The sequence below is a fragment of the Danio aesculapii genome, chromosome 3 (genome assembly GCF_903798145.1).
Source record: "Danio aesculapii chromosome 3, fDanAes4.1, whole genome shotgun sequence".
Taxonomy (NCBI): Eukaryota; Metazoa; Chordata; class Actinopteri; order Cypriniformes; family Danionidae; genus Danio; species Danio aesculapii.
In genome coordinates, this window is record NC_079437.1 from 20054100 (window position 1) to 20080677 (window position 26578).

At 36.5% G+C, this 26578-nt stretch overlaps 2 protein-coding genes across 2 annotated transcripts; one reads left to right on the plus strand and one right to left on the minus strand.

Annotated features, from left to right (window-relative positions):
- Window positions 1–1475: 1475 nt before the first annotated feature.
- On the plus strand, window positions 1476–14952 carry zgc:153968 (uncharacterized protein LOC768292 homolog). The gene is made up of 6 exons (XM_056453344.1): window positions 1476–1568; window positions 6879–6899; window positions 6991–7159; window positions 7255–7517; window positions 13948–14087; window positions 14175–14952. The coding sequence occupies exons 1-6, from the start codon at window positions 1508–1510 to the stop codon at window positions 14430–14432; spliced, it is 912 nt and encodes a 303-aa protein (XP_056309319.1). The 5' UTR covers window positions 1476–1507; the 3' UTR covers window positions 14433–14952.
- A 9249-nt stretch (window positions 14953–24201) lies between these two features.
- tcap (titin-cap (telethonin)) lies at window positions 24202–26051 on the minus strand. Its single transcript, XM_056453345.1, has 2 exons — window positions 25797–26051; window positions 24202–25120 (listed from the first exon to the last, which is right to left on the minus strand). Exons 1-2 carry the CDS (start codon window positions 25943–25945, stop codon window positions 24730–24732), a joined length of 540 nt encoding a protein of 179 aa, XP_056309320.1. The 5' UTR covers window positions 25946–26051; the 3' UTR covers window positions 24202–24729.
- Window positions 26052–26578: the final 527 nt, after the last annotated feature.

Below are 26578 nucleotides of genomic sequence, written 5' to 3' on the forward strand. Positions count from 1 at the left end.
CACATGGGTGATGCGACGGCAGCCACAGGACAATGGTGCCAGTGCACTCACCACACACCAGCTGTTGGTGGAGTCGAGAAACAGTGATAAAGCCAATTCGGTGGATGGGGATGATTGGGAGGCCATGATGGGTAAGGGCCGATGGAGGGAATTTTAAAAGGACACCGGTTCACCCCTATTCTTTATGAGAAGTGTCATGGGATTTTCAATGACCACAGAGTCAGGACCTCGGTTTAACGTCTCATCCGAAAGACGGCACTCACTGACAGTATACCTTGACTACACTGGGGCATTAGGACACACACACACACCACAGGTTGAGCTGTCTCTGCTGGCCTCACTGCGAACAGCAACCTAGTTTTACCATGTGGTCTCCCAACCAGGCACAAACCAGTCTCCGCCCTGCTTAGCTTCAGTAAGTAACTGCTCTTGTGCTGCAGAGTGATATGGCTGTGGTTCTTTATGCACACAGAACAGGATTTGCAAAAAAAACTGTGATTAAAAGATCTGTTCCACCTCTCTGTGATCAGCTGCACCTCAAGAATGAGTTTCACAAGTTTGTACAAAACCTTCAGCATCCACATTCGTTATTATCAACCAGTCTTGCACTTTTTTCCAAAACGACTGAACGGAGCTGCAAGTAAAAAATGTGTTCTGTGTCTTCAATTAATACATAAATTTACATAAATGGCATGGTGAATTTTTTAAATTAAATTTCAAGTGTAAAAACCTATTAGAATGGTATATATATCATTCAATATTTAAAATTGTACTTCTTTTACCTTGGGAGAATATTGGAAATTTAAGATATGTTGTTCTAAAATGTTTAACAGTATTTTTATCCAATGAATTAAATAATTTATTTCTTAATACTTGATAGGGGAAGCAAGATTATATAATAATTTGTCTTAAATGTTTATATAGATATGGATTTACGGAAGTTCTGCCTTCACAAATTGTCACACACACGTCATAATACAAAATAAAATCAAAATACAAGTTCCGCGAATTTCAACTAAATGTTTTGAGGTAATGATTTACCATAAACTTTTGTTTTTTACTTTTATTATTATTATTATTTTGCTTCAGGTTTTACATTTCAAGAATGACTATGAGAATGACTACATTTATTTCATGTCATTTCTTCTCGCATGTTTCTTCATGTAATTCATCCATACATGTTTAAATACAGACAAGAGTAATGCACTTCAGCAATGTGCTTGTTTATATCATGATCACATTTTTATTGAAGTGTGTAGATTAATATTTCGAAAAGAGGTGGGTATATTATGTCTGTAAATGTAACTTTATATCATATATGTCATATAAATGCCATTAGCTTTATTACAAGCAGTAGTGTTGAAACAGTTTTACAGCAGGGTGTGTATAGCCTACTGATATCATTTATAGAAGGTTATAGCACTAAAACATGATGCGCCAGAGATAAGTTGGGCGATAAAGCGTTACTAAAATCAGAAGCATTAGCCTTACCTGTCATTTCACGAACATGAAGATGATGCTGCGTTTAGCTGTGTGTGTTGCAGGAGTCGTACTTCTCAACATATCAGGTAAAATCAGATTTTTAATTACATTTAGAATTAATTACATTTCATTTTCTGTTTATTTTTGTTTAAATTGCGTGATTACAGGCATTATTACAGTACGAATTAAAGTATGAACAGTTAAAACTATACTTTCTGCTCTTCTGTTCATAAAGTTGAATATTATATTATGATTATGAGCTTTGGGTCTGTTAAGCAACAAGTTTTAGTTGAACCCTCATCAAAGAGCCTTTAAATAATCATTTTTGTTAGTTTTAAGGATGTTTTAATACTCTAAAGGTCATTTTGACACAGAGAAACAAAAAACATTTTGTGCAACATTAAAGTGACTGATGTCAACGAAGAACCTTTATTTTTAAGTGTATGAAATTAAAACTATGATAGCTTTATATAAAGAATGTACATTTAAAATTCATTTGAGATTTTTAGTCATTCATTTGTGAAAAAATCCCTAAAATCCGTCCATTTATTTAACATGGTTAAAAGTAGTTTGAATGATATTTTTTTCATTATTTCATTTGTAATACATTGATTCAGCGCTCAGATCATTGCAGAGGTTGTCAGCTCAGTTGAGCTCAGTTGCACACTAGACATCATATAATTTATTATAAAATGTGCAATAAAGTTCAAGAATCAACAAGATAACTATTTAAATAAGAGCTCATGTGTCATAGTCACGTTTTTGATATGATTTCTGACCAGAGATTAGAGGGTGATTCATATATTTTGCTGTCAAAATCAAATAATTATATCAATACTTCACTGTAAAATATGTATTTCATTGAATAAATTCTTTTTAATTCCTGTTTCAATTCAAATCTACAAAACCTAGACAATTTTGACATTAAATCTAATATCTTTAATAACATTTTCAGCGCCCTATATATTAATGCAACTTAAAAGGCAAGCATTTTTAATGTGCTTTTCATTAGCTTCTCTTCAAAATGACTGAACTTTTAACAGTGGACTTTACACACCAAAAATTTTGTGTTTGAAGGACATCTAATAGATTTATGCACATTTATGCCAGTGTTAGAGGTCAATTTGATGTTGTTCTGACATCATGATAATTTACATACATTCTCGGGATACAAAATCCAGTGTAAATTTGTAATTTGAAGCTTTCAGATGAATAATATTTTTCCTATATTGATAATCAGGGTATCTTCCGTCCATTCCGTATCCGTTTTCAAACAAAAAAAAGGAAAACTAAGAAAACTGATGTTTTCCACTTTTTCTTTTGCTCACAGAAAACAGAAAAAAGGAGATTTTGGCTAAATTTTCGTTTTCTTTTGGTTTAGGGTAGAAAAACAGAAAAACGACTTTAAAATGTATTATACACATGTAGACTGTGCTGAAACGATCTTTTTTCCTCTGATTGGCCAACTCAATCTGAGCTTGTGACGTTGCCCTGAAAATAATAATTTACCTTTGTTATAGCCCCAGGGCCCAATATGTTTTTGATCTGGTTCTGTTAACAACTGTTAAAAAAAAAACTATAACAAACACTAAGCAAACAATATTAATTATTATTAGCCTTTTATTGTTATTATTATTATTATTACTATTATTATTGTTTTTGCCTGCAATCTCAAACAATCATGCAAACCAGGTGCTGCTCGGAAATGGTTATCTTTGCTCAGCATCAGGTGCACAGCAGCAAGAAATTTGGCGGCGAACTATAGGCATATTATTATTATTATTATTATTATTATTATTATTATTATTATTATTATTATTATATAAGCCTTGCTTGGAAGCAATCATGCAAACCAGGTTCTGTTCAGAAATGGCTATGCTGTCCCAGGAGAGAGCCCTGAGCTCATAAGATCCTCGAGCCTGGGACTCCCTCTTGTTTGCAGGGCAAGAGGGGAGTTTTAGCTCAGGTAGATCTCTAGAACCCCCCTCCCCTCCCCTGCTGCTAAAGGATTGCTATGAGTGTGCTGTTGTGTGCTGCTGGTGGAATTTGACTATGGTGCTGATTTGGTTTAGTCAATTTACTTATGTCTCATGATTTGGATTGTGGGAGGAAACTGGAGGACCCAGGGAAAACCCAAGCAAGCACGGGGAGAACCTGAACTCTGCACAGAAATGCCAACTGGCCGGGTAGAGACCCGAACCAGAGGCATTCATGCAGGAAAGGGCCGGGGCAGGGGACTCCTGCGGGAGTCGTGTTCGGGAGTAACTCCTGCGGGAGTCAGAGCTGGTGAGTGAGGGCCTATGCGGAAGGAAAATAGAAAAGCAAGATATGTGCTAGAAAGAAGAGGAGGTAGCAAAGAAATTTGATGATGAATAGGAAAAGAGGAATAGGTGGAGAGACTCGGCGCTTGGAGGAAGTGGAGTACTTGACACTGGGACAGGAAAGGGGGGGGGGGGGGGGGGGGGGGGGGGCTTGGAGAGACTCGGACGCTCGGATGACTCCTGTGGTAGTCGAAGCTCGGGATAAACTCCTGCGGGAGTCAGAGAAGCAGAGTAGTGCATGCAAGGAAGAAAGCTGGAAGGAACAGAGGAGAGTATGCAGAGTTTGTTCGCTTGGAGAAAGGATCAGGGCAGAGTAGTGCTTTGCTGAGGGGAGAAGCAGAGTAGAGTCCTCGCAGAAGGGACAGGGAGGGGGGAGCGTGGGTAATGCTCAGCCTTGAAGGAAGAAGAGAAGAGGAAGTGGCCGGGCATGCTGATTCCTTTGGCTACCAATGGGTGAGTGGTGGCTGGTAAGGGTCTGTTGGATGGTTTTGAGGTAGTAATGGCTGAGGTTGATGGCTGAGTCTGATGGCTAACGGCCATGGGTCTGGATTGTTGGGAGAGCCCTATGGGCTGCAGAGATAGCTGCTTCGATTCTAGATGAATTGCTAAAAGAGTTGTCTGGGGGAGCTTGGATGGCGAAGAACGACCTTTAGGTGCTTTTGGAATTGGTTACATGTTATGAGATGATTAGCATCATCTGTGTAAAGGCTTGTGGGGGTTGGAAGTTATAGTCATCTCAGAGCACCAGAGGATGGGTTTTAGTAGAACTGACTTGGATATTCTTGTAACGTGGAGATTAGAAATTAATAGGGAGATGGAGAGTAAGGAAAACAGTAGAAAAGTGCTTTAAAAAGGTGTGAAAGTCTTTGGAAGCATTCCGCGCTGTGGAATATGACCAGAGGGTTTTTTGGGGGTGATGGAGGTAGTTAAATGGTTTGCAGCCATATCAGTCCTGAATAGGGAGGGACAGCGGTAGGGTGGGACTCCACTTCGAGGAATTTCTGTATATATGTAAAGAGTTGACAAGGTGTCTTGGTTTTGGTCCTTAAATCGATCTCCCTCTGTATTACATCATGTGCAATGCTCATAGGATGTATAGGTCAGCCACGGATGCTGAGAATAACTTAATAAGGTCCTGTAGTTGATTGATTGTTGAAGGTGATCTGGGGTTATTGGAGGCAGACTCTCCAGGCAGTGCGGCTGGGGGCGTGGCTTTTTCAGGTTGTTGTTAATTTGTAAGGTTTGGGTTGGTCTGAGTCTGACAGGAAGTAGGTTGGGGATAGTTCGGGAGCATTTTCACTGGTATGTGCAGGTACAGGGGAGACAGAAATTTCAAATAATCCTAAAGACCTTGGGTCTAATAGTCATACTTAACGGAACTGAAAGCAGTTCGGAATGAGCCTAGGCAGTAGCCCAGGTCTTGAAGAGGGTTTCTTATTTATAACGAAAAGAAAAGTCGACCAGCAACCGATCGATGTAACAATGGCTGTATGTTCAGTCAGTGGTTTCAGTCGACAGTAAAATCGATTTCATAAGTTCCCTATTATGGCATAGATTAAATAATACATGTGGTAATAATAATAATAATAACTAGGACCTGAAGTTCTTGACGGACTTGATGTTGGCTTGAGAGAGCCAGCATGACGGCACTGGGACTCTAAGGCAGTTGGCATGAAGCGCATCAATTACTAAGGTGTTGCTAAGCATGCTAGGTGATTGCTAGGGTGTTCTGAGTCGTTCCTAGGTTGTTGCTGGGGTTCACTACAATGGTCACTTAACTTGCAAGCCTCATTTACATGTTTGATCAAAACTTAATGCTTAGCAAGCATTTCTAGCATGTTATAGCATTAAGCTAATCATCATTAGTATGTAGCTAATCACTATTGTCAACTGTAGCATACAAGAAATCCTATTTGCTAGCATGAGTCAAACAAACCAATACCCAGCTGTTCTGATGTTGAAGTAAAACAGTTGATAAATGGTTACTAGGATCTGATTGACAGCTTAGTGTAATGCTATGTTATAATAATATAAATTTAATAAAAACGTAAATTAGCAGTATTAATACAAATCAAATGATAGAATATGTAAACTTAGTTTATTTATATAATTAAGTAATATGCCAACTGGCCGGGTAGAGACGCGAACCGGAGGCATTCTTGCTGTGAGGCAACAGTGCTAGCCACTGGGCCACCATGCTGCCCTATAGAGGAAAAAGAGGAGGAGAGGGGGTGGAAGAGGGGATTCTTCAAGACGAAGATGACTAAGCTAAGATGCTTTGGTTATTTATACTAAGTTAGGAATCGTCTGATTGGTGTATCATACATTAGCTTGACTTCGGGGCCAGCCGTGTCAATTATAAGCACGTGATCCTCTCGAAATTAGTTTATAAATAAACTTCACATGGTTAAAAACCTGGGTGCTGATCCGCAGATGACTTTTATTTTGAGGGCAACATAACGAGCTCAGATTTGGTTAACCAATCAGAGGAAAAAGGGCAGTTCAGCACAGCCTACATGTGGATAATAAATTTTAAAGTTGTTTATCAATTTTCCTACCCTAAACCAAAAAAGAAATCTTGTTTTTTTCTTTCGTTTTTTTTTGTGAGCAAAAGAAAAACTGCAAAAATGTACGTTTTCTTAGTTTTTCTCTTTTGTTTGAAAACGGATATGGAATAGACAGATGAAACCCTGATTTATAATAATACTCATTATTCTGGTGGTCATGGGTAGCAATTTGTGGAAGTCAAATTGATTCGTTTTTTGATGTGTTTTTTGTCATGCGTAATCTCAATTTGATGTTGTTTTGAAGTCAAGTTGTACGAGGGTTATATGTTGGGTATACTATATTTTATGTCCCACATAATTGTATATGGTATAGAGAAAAATCATTAGTCATACTGGGAGAACTAACATTTTAATAATACTTTTTTGAATGTGAAATAAAAATTGCGCTATATTCAGAGTAGTTAATCAAATTAACAGTTTGAAATTGTCTAAAAAATATATCATGTTAAAAAGTTTCAACATTTGTGAATGTGTGTATATGTACTTATTTCTTTTTTTCCCTCAATAGGCTCACTCTGCCAGTTAGATGGTAAGTTCCTGCAATCTTAAAACCATCCAAACTCATATATGTATGATTTTATGAATCAGACTGAATTCTCACATCTTTTCTCTGTCATTAGTGTGCGGCCGAGCACCACTCAAACCCAGGATTGTTGGTGGGCAAAATGCTGTTGCAGGCTCTTGGCCCTGGCAAGTGACCATTCATTATATTCCAACTGGAGGTCTTATATGTGGTGGTACTCTAATCAATCGTGAATGGGTTTTGTCTGCAGCTCAGTGCTTCAAAGGGTATGAAGTGCTGTAACATTGCATAAATGCATTGATAAGCGGCTTAATTAAGACTGTTTTATTTAGTTTGGCTTAATTTTATTTTGTATTTACAGATTCACAGCATCGACCTTAGTAGTCCACCTGGGACATTTGAAACTAGGAGACCCAAATGTAATATACGTTCCAGGATCTCAAATCATCAACCACCCTAACTATGACTCAAATAAGAACAAGAATGACATAGCATTGCTCAAGCTTTCCTCTCCTGTGAATTTCAATGATTATGTCAGACCAGTCTGTCTTACAGCTTCTGGCAGTTCAATTGGTAAAGGTGCTGTGAGCTGGATCACTGGATTTGGGACAACTAATACTGGAGGTGAGGGCAATTTGAAAATCAATTAAATACTCATTCAAGGTAACACTTTATTTTGGTAATCTACAAACATTCTACTAACTATTCATAAGTGCTTTATTTTTGATAGGCAAATATTTTATTGGTTATAATTAAATTAAATTATGTTATTCTACACGAACCCTAAAGGGCCTAGTGCTGAGCATTAAGCAAGTTTAACTTACACTGTAAAAAAAACTGTTATTTTTTTTCTTTTCTGGCAGCTAGGGTGCTGGAAAAAAGTTAAATAATGGGCGTAAAATTACAGACATTTACCATAAAATAACGGACTTTAAATTACGGAAATTTCCTTAAATTTAAATTTCTGTTAAATTTCTGTAATTTACCATCTGTTATTTTACGGTAAATGTCTGTCATTTAACGGCCTAGCTGCCGGACAAAAAAGTAAAATAAAGATTTTTTTTTTACAGTGTACATTATCGGGAGAAAATGCAGCTCAGATTGTGATGTAATAAGTTGACCTTCTCAGTTAAACAACTGGTATGGTCATTGCATCACTGCAATATCATTTGGAGCTTCAATTGCCATTGAATGTCACTGCATTCCATTCTTTCAAATGAAACCCAGTGTGTGACATCAATCAACTTCCCATAAAATCAAGTATTATGGGGTCCTGACTGAGGTGTCCATCAGTTCAAGACTTCATTCTAAAGGGCCCTTTGAGCACTTGTTTGGATTAACACTTCTATATGGCAGCAATAATCTATTTCGCAATATATCCCATTTGGAAGACACAGATCATCTGTATTCTAAGAGATATAAGAGTATTTGTCACTGCTAGTTTTTTTTGTCAGTCTACTACTCTAGCTAATAATAAGAGTTAACATGTAGGTGTAAAGATGAGAGTTCACTGACATGAAGATGCACGAGATGAAGTTCGTTATGGTTTAACTATAATTGCTGTATAACTATAATGATGGAGGTACTTAATATGAATTAATCATTGTTCAACTAACTTTTGCTAACTTTTTTCTATTGTGCTTGTAAAAAAGAAGAGTCCTGCTACTCTCTTGTACGTAAGCCTCACTGTGCATAGATAAGGAGTTTATCACTTCCAATAAGACACTTTCAGTTAATGGCACTGTACAAACAACATGTGGCAGTATGCTATAAAGATAATAAAAGATTCTAAAAAGTAGATGTTGTACATTCTGAAAGAATAGCAAAGTCCACATCAAAATTTCAATGACACTGTAAAATGATGGAGGGCGTGGGTCGGATTCAAGCACAGCTTTAATTGACAGTCAGGCAGGCAAAGTTCAATACAGGAGCAAACAGTAGTATAGGACCAGTAATCCAGAATTATGGCAGGCAGCAAAATAAACAAACAGTATAAACAAACAAGTGGTTAAAAACACAGCTAGGCAATACAGGTAAACCGCTTAGAAATGGACACTACAGTATCAAGACAAAGCGCTGAATGTGTGTGTATATGGTGTAGGGTTGTCGCGATACCATTAATTCTTGTTACGATTAGAACGACTGTACGACTATACCAGCTGAAGTATTATGATACCAAGTAGTATTGCGATACTGTAATTCATAACTCAAATCTATAAAACAAAAAAAATTGTCAGAAATACAATATTTTATATGTTATAATAGGCTTACTTGAATTGAATTCATAATTATCATATTATTAAAAAAAGTATTTGCACATCACTTCACCTAAACTATTTTGTAGATAACTGACCGTCAAAAAATACATTAAAATAAAGATACAAATTATACCAATGAAATTCATCACAAAAAGAGCATTTTTCCAACAAAATTAGGCTACATGAAGTGGTCAAAAATTGTTTCAATGTTTAACGTTTCAATGTTTATTGTTTTTTTTTTTAGTACTATCAGGTATTTAAAACGTCACTTTGTGAGTCGTTCTTTTAAAGAGATTGTTGCGGTTGTTGTAGCTACTAAATCATATTGACAGGAACAGAAATGAACTGATTCAGTCATTGAAACGTCAGAAAACTTGCAATAGGCTACCATAGAAGGTGTGAATTCTACACAGTTTTGCAACCTTAAAGTAGGGATGGCTGACGTGAAACTGACGTTTCGACACAGTGTCGAGATCCCGAAGCACAAGTGTTTCGAAACACTGTACCGAAGCATGATCCAAAACACCCAGGTCACGTGACTAAAGTGTTTCGAAACACCTGGTCACGTGACTAAAGCGATTCAAAGCATTGATCAGTTCAGAAGCGTTTCGAGACCTGGAGAATCTGCATTTGACTGACAGGGTCAGTTGAAAATTTCTGTCTCGTATGGCCTAGTGGACCGTCCATGTGCGTGTTGTTACAGGCTTTAAATGACTTTTGGGTTTGATTCCCGACTTGTACAAATACTCCTGTATTTTAATCATGTTACTGTTATGGTGTACTCTAGATAGGATACAGCTGCAGATACGCAATCAATTTAGAGCATAATTTTTGTAAATGTAAAACAATAATTAATATTTTTACAGTACTGTGATGGTTGGGTTTAGGGTTGGGGTAGACGTTCATAAAATACAATAAATGGGAAATTTAATGAATAATATAAATAATTCTTGTTAACTTCTGTCCACAACTGTATATGATCTATCAACAGCCCTGTTTTATGACCAAAACAAGCCATATTTATTCACAAAGTGTTTATTTGGATGTCAGACCAATGTTAAAACAGAACAATGCACGAACAAAGAATCTCAAACTGATATTAAAGCATTTCAAAACAGCTATATCAGCCTAGATTCGAACCAACAATCCCTGCATGGTAGTCAGGAACCCTAACCACTCCACTATATCACTATACCACTGTATCACTATAAGCTGTTCCAGTGCAATACATAAAAAATGACCACTAAGTGTCACCGTAGAGAGTAGTTTCGAAAAGTTTCGAAGCTTCGACACATTTGCTGTAACTGTTTTAGTGCTTCATGAAGCCTCGCTTTGCCCACCACTACCTTAAAGGGCTACACAGACTATTCAAATAAAATGGTCTATTGTTGCACAAACATGCGAGCATTTTACTGACTTTCCAACTGCAAATTATGTATTTTAGATAGATCGTTAATGACGATACTACCGTTTACAAAGTACAGTGGTACAGCCAGTGTTTTGAATCCATAGTATCACGATACTACCATAGTACCAGTAAACTGTGCAACCCTAATAAGGTGTGCATGTATAGTCCATGTCCATCAGCTGTTTGTGTGTAATCAAAGTTCATTAACTTCAGGTATGAGAAGCTGAGGACTGTGGAGTGTGTAGTCCAGTTCAGTGACAGATGTGATTTGTAGAGTGCCCTCTAGTGTGTCCGGTGGGTACTTTACTTGGTGACCTTGATGGACACATAGGATAATATTGTTGAAATAAGAGTTCTGCTGATTTTTTTGTCCCCAAATTCAGCTACATTTACATGTTATTACATCTGAGAATATCCAAACTTAAAGTAGAATCTTAAAAGGAAAACTTAAACGAGAGGAAAAAGAACAACGAGGGGAAAATAAATCAATTACGAATAATTTTGTAGTCATACAAAAATGCCAGTGTTTCTCAACCACATTCCTGGAGGACCACCAGCTCTGCACATTTTCCACGTCTCCTTAAAGAGCCCCTATTTTGCATTATAAAAGGTCATATTTTGGTTTTGGGGGGCTCCAACAACAGGCTGATATGCGTGAAAGGTCAAAAAACACTTTCATTGTTTTATAATATGCATTTATTTTACCTAATTATCCCAACGACTCCCATTTGAATCATTCAGCGATTCATTTGTTCCCAAACCCCTCCTTAGCGCAAAGCTAATCTGCATTGATTGGACCGATGACCCAGTCTATTGCGATTGGTCGACAGTGTTCAGTAGACAGCTACAGTAGCTACAGAGCCCAGTGGAGGAATGCAATAAAGCAATGCAGATAAACACCAGCATATACTCTACTCTTAACCCTAACCCCAAGTAATAACAATGACACACATTCAGTATTAATCCACACAGTGGCTAAAGTTGAACTATTTTGAAAATTGACTGCACCGTGCGTGTGAGGAACAGTTGATGGTGGCTATAGAAAAGGCAAACAGCATAGGATCGCCAGTTCAGAAACGCATTTAAACCGGTAAGGAAGAAGCACGCGTCACGTTTTTAACATAGTTTTGGACGCAATATGTGACCAGCCCCATACAGATTTAACCTGAGAGATACAGTACAAGCACTGGTCTATAATAGATACGTGATTACAAGCCGCGCGGAGTGATTACAACTTATAACACACAATTACACACATATTTTGCAAACTACACAAAATGAGGCAGCAATTTTAATTACACTTACATGTTATGATCCGGAGGAAGAAGAAACTGGTCCATTTGAACTGTAAAAGTTACTGACAAAGTCCCTGTCAAAGTCTGACATACTGACAAAGTCCCATAGTCTCTGCTGCTCCTTCAATAGCAAACGGCCAACGAATCCCACATTGCAGTGTAGGTTATCAAAAATCTGAAAAATGACAGGAACAAACACAACACACAGTTGGGTATACTGTGTTATTGTTGTGAAAATGAACTTTAACACTTTATTCCCCGCAGCTGAATCTCCATCTGTCAGTGATCGTCATTTTCGCATCATGATCAGTCGCACCTCCCCCACGCCTCCGCTAGTGTGTGGAGGGAAAGCGCATGCACATTTTAACGGAACGGGAAGTACCTTTGGTGATGTACCGTATCGACGTCGATGCAATCAAACAAAAGATCCGAACCCAACTCGATTAGTTTATTCGAGTCAGAGATTTCGCTAAAGAATCAATAGTTTTAAACAAGGTGCACTTTAAGATTTAAACCTTAGCTGGATGTTTTTATTCACGTAGAGCTGTGTTACACACTGCATGGAAGGTCATTTTCAAAAACCCATAATAGGAGCTCTTTAACCAAACACACCTGATTCAGATCATCAGCTCATTAGCAGAGACTGAAAGACCAGTAATGGGTGTGAGAGACAATTGAGACATCCAAAACATGTAGTGTTGGTGGTTTTCTGGGAACGTGGTTGAGAATAGGGTTGGGTCGATAGAGGATTCCATCGGCCATTGCGAAACTGAGCCGGCATTGCGATCCTTTGCAGCAGCAACCTGCTAGCGAAAAATACACAATTAGGCCCCGTTTACACTAATACCTCTTAAAATGGCATTTTAGAATGAAAACGATCCACATTGACACTGGCGTTTCATCTAGCATTTCTGAAAAGCCCTCCTTCCACACTATACCGCTAAAAATGCATGTATGCAGCATATGTGCGCGTCTGAGCTCCGGCAGTCAGCGGGAGCTTAGACCACAAAACCCTAGAGAGCAGCGCACGTTAGACAGTTTATCAAGGATGTACCGCTGGATTGCGTCTCACTATAGTTGTTAAACGTGATGTTAATTAATCTTGTCTCTATCTAACGACTCTTCGGTCTTTTGAATCTATCAGGTAGAGTGTCACAGCGTCAGTACACTGCTTCAATCTTTCACTTTCACGCTTGTACTTAGTAATTTTAGCAAAAACCTCAGATATTGTTGGCTGGTTGCTGTTGGTTGAGCACTTATTTAACCAACCATGTTTGTCGATGCCATTATAACGGATCACACTGCCTATTCATGCCAGAGTCCTGCGGAAAAGTAATTGACTGGTGGTAATTTGCGTGTAACTTATCTTTATTTGTTAATGATTTGGTTATGGGTAAAACAAAGACCATGCGGGTCAGATAGTTGAGGCGATGGGCTACAAAAATTCATTCGTTATGAATTAATTAATTATTCATAAATAATTAATTCACCGCCACCTACGATGACGATGCCATTGTCCACCGCAATGTTTCAAATTAGACATCGTACGATGCCCAATTGGTCGATATCACCCAACCCTAGTTGAGAAACACTGATTTAATCCATAAATGAGTTACCGGAATCTAATTATGCTCATTTTAATATGCAATAAAGTCTAACAAGTATTACATTGAAGAAACTTGCACTCAAAAAATCCCAACACAAAATGATTTAGTTAACTTATTATTATTATTATTAATATATTAATGTTATTTACTAATTTAATTGGACTGAACATAATACAAATGGATTGTCAAAACCTTGGTCAAAAATGAGTTTTTTATGCTCAATTAATCAAACACATCTGACCATTAAGAGTTGAGGATTGGACTGTACAATTCACTGTACAAAAACTGCATAAGACCGGGATGCTGTTATAGTCTCTAGGCTTGTTTATTTAATTATAGACTAGCTGATTACTATAACTAAACAGAGAAGAGAGTTAAAAGATGAATAAAGTTATTGTCTGTTATTTTTAAAAATAATGTAGTTATCATTATAGTGGGTGTGAATGGCCTTAATTTGTGTTATTTGTGCTGATTTTTATGCAACAGGCACTCAGTTTCCAATCACCCTGCAGGAGGCGAAGATCCCAGTTGTCAGCAACAGTGACTGTAAATCTGCCTATGGAAGTTTAATTACAGACGGCATGATTTGCGCTGGACCGAACGAGGGAGGGAAAGGCATATGTATAGTAAGGAACCGATTCCTTCTTTGCTTAAACATGCTCAGCTCACTATTTAAAGATAATATAAATGATGTGGATTGTTCATCTTTTCAGGGAGACGGTGGCGGTCCACTGATTCACAACAGCTCTGATCAGTGGATCCAGTCTGGCATTGCGAGTTTTGGTCGAGGCTGCGCACAACCCAAAAACCCTGGCGTTTTCACCCGGGTGTCTGAATACGAGTCTTGGATCAAGTCTCAAATCAGCAAAGACCAGCCTGGATTTATCAAACTTAAAGCCAGTGCCAGCTCAGCCAGCTTCTCTGTGTTTTTAATTGCACTCATTCCTCTCATCCACTCTCTGTTTAGTTAAAGATTTAGCCCTTGGAGTAATCAATGGTGATAAATAAGCAGTTTTCATTTTTTACATTTCAAATGTATTTGCCATCAATGGAAATATGAAGAAAAATTGTAGGTCAGACTTTATTTTGATGGTCCATTTGTTGAATTTAAGTTACTTTGCATCTACATGCCAACTAGTTTTCATTAGATTATAAGTAGACTGTAAAGTTGAGGTTAGGGTTAGTGTAAGCTGACATGTGCTTGCAGAGTTTCTTATAGTCAGTTAAATGTCTGTTGAAGGAGCAGTATCAACAGATATTAAGCAGACAGTCTCCTGATCTAATACTCGAATGGACCATCAAAATAAAGTGTTACAAAATTGTATAACATATTATACTGAAGCATGTTTTGAAGATCAGGTTCAGAGATTTCCACCTTTATTTATTAGAATATACATGTTTATGTGTATTATCTATAGATAAAAGGCAGCAGAAGAGCTTAAAAGTGACTGAGCTGTATTCATATTTCGCATTAAAATATTCAAATTTAAAGTACAAGCATGTGAGATTTTTTATTGTGATGATTTTCAAAGAGAAATTCAGCATTCATTTAGAGTTCATTATTCATGTCATTGCAAAGTTACTTATAGGATTTATAAATGGACTAATAAAATAATGTGCTATACCTAAAATAAAATTTTTCATTTGACAAGATAATAAAGTTCACAACCATAAGGATGATGACAGAAGAATGTTATCTGTGTGTTATGTTTTAACACACAAGGTAGAGTCTGAAGGAGAACTGTAAGCTTTTACAGGCCTGTAGCCAGCCAGGTAAAAGGGGTGGTTCTTTTTTTCTAAAAAAGTGGACCTTCTTGCCAATGTTTACATTTATTTTCTATTTAATTATGAGGTTTAAATACTGATTTTACTGACATTTTAAGCACTATTTTTTGCTGGATTAGCTGGATTAGATGGTCATCATAACCACACGTTTTAATGTGCCAAAAACATTTCCTAAAGATTTAGAATACTTATCATTTAATACAAATTTAACACCTCATATAATATTTGAAAAAAAAAGGAATTTTTAAAAGTTTTAAATTAAAAACTGTAACCTATTGTCATTTATTAGGCAAATAACAAACTGGCCAGCACATTCAACTTTTCTCTGTCAGAATTTGGGATGCCGGAAGTCACACGGAAGCAGCAGCCAACACAGGGTTCAACTTGGTTTTAAAGCTTTCTTCGATGGGTTATTTCATAGGTATTTTTAAAAAATTTATTATGACATGGTGGTCAAAACAGGACAAATAAGCTCATGTATGGACATTCTGAACCTTTGTCAGTGAGGGGTGGGTCCAAGGTTATTATAGTTAACAAAAACGAACGAAAAAAACAAAATAGAATTGAAAAAACATTTTCGTTAACTGAAATAAAAACGATTGTTTTTAAAAAACTAGAACTAACTAAAACTACATTGTGTGCATACAAAACAAACTGAAACTAACTAAAATTACAGCAAAAACGTCCTTTGTTTTCGTTTTTGTAAATGTATTTAATACATAAGCCTTTTAGAAGAAAATCTATTTACTTTACGATGCCAGTTTTACGCCAGGTATTTGAGCCGTACGGCACATTAGAGTCCGTATTCCTAATGCCATTGGCCAGATCAAGTCGGTTCTCCTCCAGTCAGTCCTCGCTGTTGCTCCTGCGACAAAAACAATAATGGGTTTTATTTCAAAATAAATTATCCTGATTAAGAACGAATCATTCTTTTAACCGGATATTCTAAGTGAATCAGTTGACAAGAACTAGTTTACCAAATTGAACTGAATCATTTGAAAGGATTCGCGTCTCCAGTAAAAACTTATCCACAAAAACTTACTTTTTAAAATGCTTGATACCCCTCTCTGACTCGAAGTAAACCAATTTCCCGAGTTATTCAGTTGTTAGAACAGTACACAGAGATCGGATTTGAGAACGGGTGAACTCATAATATTGTGCATGTGTGATTCAGTGAATAGAACAAAAACAATACGTGACTCAACTAAACTTGAACAACTGCAGCACAGGTAAACCGAGGGCTTAAATGAGAGTATCTGGCGAAACGTAAGTTCATTTCATAACAGAAAGTTGTAATGGAATTTAAATGAGTGAATCACGCTTCAGTTATGAAGCAAAACTTAACTGTAAGAAACTTTTCAGATCATGGTGATGTTTTAAGTGACTGAAATTATGATTGCTGACTACATATTTTTGATATGTTTAGCCCTAAACTGGGAGGATTGTCACGAAAGTTCAGGTTCACGTTAAAGATCTGAACTTTCCATCACTACTGTGTATCAAACCCCAGAAGCAACCTTGCACACATATTGAATGGTATCTAGGCCTGCTATCTTGTGGGCTGCTGTATGTGAATTTGAAGATGGGTAAATGGTGGTGTTCATGTGTCCTCCGAATACAGGTTTCAAAAATATATATTTGGTTGAGTTATTAAACAATATTCTGATGATTTTCAATCTTGCACCTAACAAATATTCTAATTTATAAATTAATAGTTATATTCTAACTAAAACTAAGCAATTTCAAAATACAGAAACTAGTAAATCTGCCTCTAAAAGCTAATTAAAACTAACTGAATTTGAAAAACAAAAAAGTCAAAACCAAATAACAATTAAAGCTAATGAAAAACACAAACTATTATAACCTTAGGTGGGTCCTTCGACCCACCCAAACCCCCCTGGCTACAGGCCTGGTTTAAATAAGTAAGATTAACAAACATTTGATGATTTGAGAGAGAAACATGGAGCCTAATATAGTAAAAGTAAAATGGTTTATCTCAGGGTCTAAATGTGTGTATTTTCTGACCGCTACCCAATTATATTTTGAAGTGCTAAAAAGAAACAGTTCACCCCACAAATTTAAATTCTGTCATCATTTACTCACCGTTAACTTGTTTAAAACCTGTTTGAGTTTCTTTCTTCTGTTAAACACCAAAGAAGATGTTTTGAAGAAAGCTGAAAACCTGTAACTTGTTTGGAATCATATTTTTGAACAAAAAATGCACATGATATAATTACAATTCTGATTGTTCAATAAAAGACCAGCCACCATGGAGAAATATCTGTTTTCACCACAAGTGTCTGCACTTGTTTTAGTTCACGATGGGTTAAACTCTCATGTGCATTAAACTTGTTAAAAGAACATGTGCATTTTGTAATCAAAGTATTTGCCCTTTACTTGCTGAAAATGTGCATTGTCATCATTTAAGACTTGTCTGTAAATTACCTGAGCAGTGGTGTGGATTACAGACTGTGTGTCTTTGCACAGCCTGTTGCACTGATGACTGATGTATCTTTCTTAGATCTGACCTCTTATGCAATATAATTTAGACACACACGCCTCCCATTTAGACTTTTTTTAAAGCACATGGTACATTTATTTTAAGTAACAGAAGTCATGTTGTTCACTAAACACTCCAAAGAAAACCTTATTTAAATGGCAGTTTTGATTTTTTAAACATACAGAAACCATCCTAACAACTCTCACTATGTATAAATAAGTGTGTATCTCTGTGTATGTTGCCAAGCGGTGACTCATAACACGTACTGGTTATGTGGGTTATCTGAGAGCTCAAGCACATTAATGATACTGGCACAAAATGGTGAAGATACTTCATACCAGAAAGCTTCCAGGAGACAGATGGGGGTCAAAATAAGATCAGCTGACAACACACCCCTCCAAAACTGCACATGGACACACACGCTTTTCAAGGTGATAATTACACTGGATGAACAGAGATGTTCCAATCAACTCTGTCTTCATGGTGGTTCATGCAAGGATTATGGTTATATATTGAGGCCCAGGAGCATCATTTTTTTCATGCTATGAATTAAAAAAAAGTAGTCACTGCAACTTTTCAGTTCTATTTTCAGAATTTCGAGTTTCAAATCAGATTTCAAGCATGCTGTTTTTAATTTAATCTCTTGATTAAGCATGGGATAATTAAGCATGAGATGATAACATGTTCCAAGGTCTACTGTGGTTTGGAAAAGTTAAGATTTTAAAACTGGTAACATTTTTCTGTTATATTGTTCCTACAGTATATGCTATTTTTTTCTATGTGTTTTTATGGCTACTTTCTGTAGTTCTTTAGGGCAACAGTATCTCCCAATAAATGCTACAGGTCAGCCAATGATTCAATAAACATTTAGCTAAACAAATCACTTTTGCACCAAACATCCAAGTATGCTATAGACCTGAACAGTGCAATGGCTTACTTTATATCCAGGGAAAAGAAAGACATCCAAATGCACCTTTTCATGTTGCAAAGAACTCAGTTTTTTAAACTAATAAAGATAGCAGTGAGTTATTTTAAATATTTAACCTGACATGTTTACTGTTACAAAATATTTTAAATGTTTCTTAAAATAAAATATGTTCTGTTAAAATTTACCCAGACATTTAAAAAAGTACATTTTAAAACAGTACTCACAATACCTTGATACTGTGAACCAAGATATTTTCATCCAAGATTATCATACTGTGAGAATACTCTTAATCCCAGAAATTACACACGAACCAAAACAATAACAGACCAATTCACGAGGGACAAAAACAAACCTGCGTGCCAATTCACATACTTATACTACGCCGTAAAAGTATGCACTTTTGTCTTTTGTAAAGTTAAAGTATATTCTTTTGACTGTGTAACAGAAGAGTAAGCAATCTTTGGGACAGACTTCCTCGTTAGCAGATCGATGTTGCTTATAGTTACGCCCCCTGTCAATTATCTCGACACATCATCCACATTTCTTTTATATTTTTATTTTCCTACCTTATTGGAGAAGCAGCAGCAGAATAATCTGCCGTTCACGAGTCTTTCATGCAGAGAAATCTCCTCAGGTCTTTGGTTATAATTATACATTCAATGTTCAAACACGTCTTCAGATAAGGTATTGTTATTGCGAATGAAATATAGCGTTAACACGGAAAACGTGGTTTAAATATGTTCCAGCTGGCTAGATATTGATTCATTCTAACAACTTTACCGAAGCCAGCTTAACGGTTGGTCTCGCGTGTCCGCCATGTTTGTAGTTTGTTTACACTTTTCACCTGCGTTTGTAGTTCAATTTCACGTCCAACGTACAATGTGGGCAATGTAAGTAGTTAGAGCAGGGGTGTCCAAACGTGGTCCTGGAGGTCCGATGTCCTGCATAGTTTAGCTCCAACTTCCTTCAACACGCCTCCCTGGAAGTTTCTATTCCTAGAAAGAGCTTGCTAAACTAAAATATGCAGGAGACCGGCCCTCCAGGACCAGGATTGGACACCCCTGTGTTAGAGTAGAGTTCTACACTTCGAATTTTTACCGGAAATATCATCCGGGTACCTTTGGCATACACATTTCAACATACTACAGTTCGGGACATACTAATTCTATTATCCAATACTATTCAGGATGGATAGTATGCAAATTGGGACGCAGCACAAGTTCTACAGCAAAACAGAAACACTGATATGAATTAATTACTTAAAAGTCATCATCATGCTTAAAGCAAAAGTAACAAAAAAGCTCTTGAATTCCATCAACAACGCAATAAAAAAACATAAGTGTTATTAAAGTGCATAACTCAAAATTACAGAAGTGGAAAACCACGGATTATCAAGGGAAATCTCCTGACAAATTCATTATTCTCTTATATCAATGGAGCTTTGCTTGATAAACATCGTCGAACGTCACAGCCAAAAACTTGCACAAACTAAAAAAATCACGTGACATCTTCTGATGGGCATACAATTGCAAAAAAAAGGATACTTTTAAACTGGAAAACCTCCAACCCTCCTTTCTTCAAAGGATGGATGGGTGAATTGTATCAAGTCAAAAGGATACGCTCCTTGGAGCCAAAATCTCAACACCAATTGTATGGCATCCTTTTCTGGATTTCCTTAAAACTGATTAGTGCTATGCCAAAGATCTGGAACAATTGATCATACTCTCATAATTACATTTGAACAATATGATTGCTTTGATTCATTAATATCCCCATTTCTTTGTTATTTATTCACTTTAATCTATTTATTTTTATTTTCAGATTAATTGCTGGGGTTGCTATGTTTATGGATTTTGTTTGTAATGTTTTCGTATTTAAAAAAGAAAAAAGCTTATAAAAATATTTGTAAAAGAATTACGTGTGACACAAAACCACGAAACAGCATGCTTACTCGGGTGACACAGTAGGTAGCGCTGTCGCCTCACAGCAAGAAGGTCGCTGGTTTGAGCCTCAGCTGGAACAGTTGGTATTTCTGTGTGGAGTTTGCATGTTCTTCTCATGTTTTAATTTTCATGTAATCATTTTAATAAATGCCACTACTGCTAACACCAAAATATAAATGCTGAAAAGGTGTGCAGCTCGACATTTGCCATTGGCTGTTTCTCTGAATAATTTATAGGCCTATGGCAAGGTCTGGAGGCTGTTTAAAGTTTATTTTTCAGTTAGTCATTTATAACAAAAAATAAAATAAAAATCAAGTTCCATTTGGTGAATATGCATTAATGTGTCAAACGAATGGATTTGGTCAAAAATAATAATGTTGTAGATTTATTTAGAGGTCTTGTGAAAAAATATTGCTGATTTAAACATTTAATGTTGCAAACTACTGTTATTTCACTAAAGAGGAATACTAACTTTCCCCTGAATAATCAGGGGTCGCCACAGCAGAATGAACCGCCAATTACTCTGGAATATGTTTTATGTGAAAGATGTCCTTCCAGCTGCATCACAGCACTGGCAACCACACTCTCTCATTGACAGACAATCATACATTATGGCCAATTTAGTTTATATACACGCAAGGAGACACGCAAACACGGGGAGAAAATGGACACTAGGGGGAATAAAAGATGCAGAAATATAACAAAATAAAAATGTTAATAATTGAAGGCATTTTTGTTTACAAACGTTATTCTTAAATTTAGGTCTCTTCTAACACGTAATATCATTATTATAAAGCAAAAGGCAATGTCTAAATAATCATAAATGAACCCCAAAGCTAAAACATGTGGAAGAGTGTGTTGTCGTGCAACAGCTGAAAAAATCGACCAGAGAGAGGACGAGAACAAGCTGGATTAAAGGATCAGTGGAGTTGTGCAGACGCCCCCCGTCACCACCAACAGCACCTCTACACACTCTCGTCCTTTGGCTCAGTTTGATTAACTATTAATATCTAACAGGTGCCAGCGTGACACAGAGAAAATTACTAAGATTAGGACTGTAATAAAAAGGTATATTTTAATTAGTGCGCGTTAGAGAAATCAGAAAGAGAAATAAATTGATGGAAAGAAAGAGCGAGAGAGGCATCCAAAGTCAGTGTCCTCAGAGTTGACATTCTTGGCACAGAATCACTGAATGCTTTCTGGGAGACGAACCAGACAGCATGTACCACAGTTATAGCTCCTGTTCACCCTTCTGTTCTACAGAGCTCAATAGCTGATGAATGCTTAATGTGACTTTGTATAGATTGATTGTTTTTTTAATCAAACAGTCTGAGCTCCCTTATTAACTTTTTATTGTGTAAACCTAATACAGTTATTCTGTTGTTGTTTTTTCATGCATAAAAATAAATTTTAAATGCACTCTAAAATTGTATCTTACAAGAGAGTATTAATATTGCAATAAAATTAGAGGTAAGTTATGGAATTATTACTGTTAAAAGCAAAAATGACCAGAAAGATAAGCCATTGCTAACAATAACAAGCTAATGAGAGTAGTAGTGATGCCAAAGGACTGTCCCTTCTGACCACTGCCTCTTAACATTCCATTCCATCCAATCCTGCCTTTTGCATCCCACAATACGTTCCTCTGAGACTGCTAACAATATTCCAAAACACATGGACAGCAGGATTATAAGAGCTCAATTAATTCAGGAATGAAGTTATGTGTCTCTAAATTCCGTCCAAAAAGCTCATAAAAAGCCTCTCGCACTCTAAATTAATAAATACATTTAGGCAAGGCAGGTTTATTTATATAGCACATTTCATACACAATGGTAATTCAAAGTGCTTTACATAAACAAGAATAAAAGAAACAAGAAAATAAAAATGATTAAGAGAATTAAAATAATTCAAACAGATAAAAGCAGATTAAAAGGTGTTAAACAGGCTATAAAAGAATGAAAAAGAAGAGAAAAACATAATAGTGCGATCTGTCGGTCGTAGCACAGTGCTTATTCAGTAAAGGCACAGCTAAACAGCTGTGTTTTCAGTCTTGATTTGAATGTGCCTAATGTTGGAGCCCATCTGATCATTTCTGGAAAGCGGACTCACACTGCCTTGAATGAACTCTTGGAATTTCTAGTTTACATGATCCTAAAGATCTGAGAGATCTGTTAGTTTTGTATTCAGTGAGCATATCTGTAATCTATTGAGGTCCTGGGTCATTTAGTGATTTATAGACAAGTAGTAATACTTTAAAACCTATTTTGAATTTAATTGGGAGCCAGTGTAAAGACCTGAGGACAGGTGGGATGTGCTCTGATTTTCTGTTTCTGGTCAGAATCCTGGCAGCAGCGTTCTAGATGAGCTACAACTGTCTGACTGTCTTTTTGGGAAAGCCATTGATGAGTCCATAACAGTAATCCACCCTGCTGCTGATAAAAGCATGAACAAGTCCTCACTGGAAACAAAGAATCTAAATCTTGCAATGTTTTTGAGATGATAATATGCTGATTTACTAATTGTTTTGACATGACTATTGAAATTCCGATCTGACTCCAGAATTTTTGACCTTATTTTTTGTTGTTTGACCTCTAAAGCCAAGGTACGCATTCACCTTGAGAAGCTCATCTCTGTTCCTGAATGCAATGATCAGTATTCATTTTGACTGAAGAAGGTTTTGGCACATCGAACTGTTAATTTCATCAATGCATTGGCAGAGGGTGTCAATTGTGGGTGGCAATAAGTAGATCTGAGTGTCATCAGCATAGTTGTGGTAGGAGATTTGTTTTTTCTCATTATTTTCTCTAATTTACACTTTCTCTATGTTACTACTTGTTTATTTGTTTATTTTACAGCTATCAAACGTTCATAAAATCTCTCAATTTGTATTCCTCATTTTTGTTTTTCTGACATTCAGGTTTATACAAAGTTGCATAAAGGAAATACATGCAGCTGACAAGATGCTACAGGGACCTGAAATATGCACTCTATTAACTACATTATTGTAAAAAGTGAACAATATAACAACAGCATTCTTGTATGCAGGGGTTTGGAATAAGTTTTTCTTATTCTCAATCTAAAAGAACTAACAAAATTGTATAGACTCTTATATGTCCTTTCCATTTAACCTAAAATCTGTTAATTTAAGATTCTCAAATACCATTTCCCTCATTCGAATGGTGTAAGTTGCTCTTATATAATTTCATATAGTAAACATGTTCATCTAATGATTAAATTTATCCATGGCAATCTGAATAATTTATGTAAAAAAATAAAATCAACTTCACTCATGCATTTTTTTCTCCAAACACAACAAACATAATCCACAATATCTCTTATTTAATTTTCTAATTAATCAATAAATGACTTTAGGCATGAGGTTACCATTTGTTCAGTGCTTTTTAGACAGTCAGAAAGAAATTAAAATGAATCAAATGAAATGTCAAGAATTGTCTGTGGAGCTGGGTTTGTGTAAACAAGTTTCTTTCTTTCTTTCTTTCTTTCTTTCTTTCTTTCTTTCTTTTCTTTCTTTCTTTCTTTTCTTTCTTTCTTATTTAATCAATTGTAATGAAACACAAAACAGGCCTGATCCGATAAAACTTTATTAAAGTGATTATCAGCTTTCAACAAGTCAACAATTATCAACAGTCAATAAATAGTGCAATTCTTATTTGGCATTAAGTTTTAACAAAAAATAAATATTTTTCTCTTTTACTTCATCCTCTTTTGCATGAACAACCCTGACTACATGCAGAAAAAACATCAACACAAGCTCAAAACATGAACCTATGTCCTTTCAAATAAAAGTGCTTTGAACATTGACAATACAAAACAAGCAGATACTATTTACAACTCAAAACCCACTATACAAAACCATTAGGCTTTCCATCAATTTCATCTTCATCTTTCTTTTTTCCCAGCCATTATGAACATTTTAGCATTTGCATATTATTTCATTATGATTATTATCATTATTTCACTCACTAAACTTGCTGATTTACTTTCGCCAAAATCTGTTTATACATTCTCAATCCCTCTCTCTAACACTCTCCATCCCCTCATTATTTAATAAAGTCTATAAAGTCTTTGACTCATATTTGTCTTTCTGCTTTTCAGCCCCTCTGGGCCTCCTGAGACATTGATCGTCCCAGAGCTCTGGGTGCCTTGGCGAACTCCATCCGCATGGGTTTGACGGGCGGCAGGTCTCTGGTGATCTGTTCCACTGCTCTCTTGTCTGGACAGACTCCGTCGGGAACCCGGAAGGGTGGCAGATCCTCTAGGGTGTGTGGAGCTCCGCGACCCAGGCGGACGCCCAGTTCAGCAGGCTTGAAGATGGGCAGGGGCAGGCTGTTCCTGTAGGGCAATAGCTGGTGCTCTCTTACACCTGTGTCCAGAGTGCCGACTCTTCGCACACCCGATGGGCAGGCTTGATGGAGAGGACGCACCTGCCAATAACGGGATAGAGACTCTCGCCGAGAATCGTCCGACATCAGCATCGACTGGCTAGAGAGAAAGATGGAGAATTATGAATGAGAGGGAAGATTTGATATATTATAATGTTTAATTTTGATTTAAGATGGACTAAATATAAATATTCTGTTGTTGAAAAAATGTCTGAAGATGCATGGATATTTCATTGAAAATTAAAATTCTGATGTTATTTACGCACCCTTGTTCCTGTTTAAGGTTTTTTCATCTGTTAAACACAAATACATTTTGAAGTAAGCTGAAAACCTTTGGGTTCCTTAGTATCTATTTTTCCTACTATGGAAGTCAATGGTTACAGGTTTTTCAGCTTTCTTCAAAGTATCTTCTTTTGTGTTTAGCATAAGAAAGCAATCCATAAAGGTTTAGAACCCATTTAGGGTCAGTAAATTTTCATTTTTGGGTGAACTATCCCTTTAAATGAGAAATGTAGCCTACTATTGAGGAAAAACTGTATAGGTTTAAAATTAAAACTGTTCTTAAATGGTTTTATTGATTTAAATTCATTTGTTTTATCTTCTATTCTTATCTTCTATCTTTTATCTATCTCTTATTTATTTGTTCTACTCATTAATCTATTTTTCGTTAACACAACCTTTTTGTTAAATGCATGCTTTAAAAAGCAAAAAACTTTCTTAATATTTAAGTAATATGATACAAATAAGAAAACATGACAAAAATATGATTTTCTCACCGATCCTCAGGTTGTGTCTTCATATTGATGCTGCGCCAGTCAGCGGTGTAACTCTCCCTCTTATTTGGGTTTTCCTCCCTGACGCTGCAGCTGAGCTCGGCTCCAACCACACTGCCTCCTTTCTTCTCTAGGACTGAGCAAACCTGCATCTTCAACTTCTGATCTTTCCAGTAATTATATTCAGTACTTTTTTCTGTCTCTTGTGCTGGTTGAGTGTGAGGGAGGGACTCCTTTTGCTCTGTCCGCTGGAGTGTGTGTGTCAGGCTTTTATACAACTCTGCTGCTATTTCTGTCTGATGGAATCACCCTGTACACACTGTCTACACACATGTCATCTGACACTCACACAACCACATATCCAAACATTCAAACACACACTCTCTAACACAGCGCTGAGATAGGGTTTTAAGACCTAAGAAATCCCCAAACGACTCATATTTCCATGACACATTCTATCTATCTATCTATCTATCTATCTATCTATCTATCTATCTATCTATCTATCTATCTATCTATCTATCTATCTATCTATCTATCTATCTATCTATCTATCTATCTATCTATCTATCTGTCTGTCTGTCTGTCTGTCTGTTTGTCTGTCTGTCTATCTATCTATTTATGCATCTATCCATCTGTCTGTCTGTCTGTCTATCTATCTATCTATCTATCTATCTATCTATCTATCTATCTATCTATCTATCTATCTATCTATCTATCTATCTATCTATCTATCTATCTATCTATCTATCTATCTATCTGTCTGTCTGTCTGTCTGTCTATCT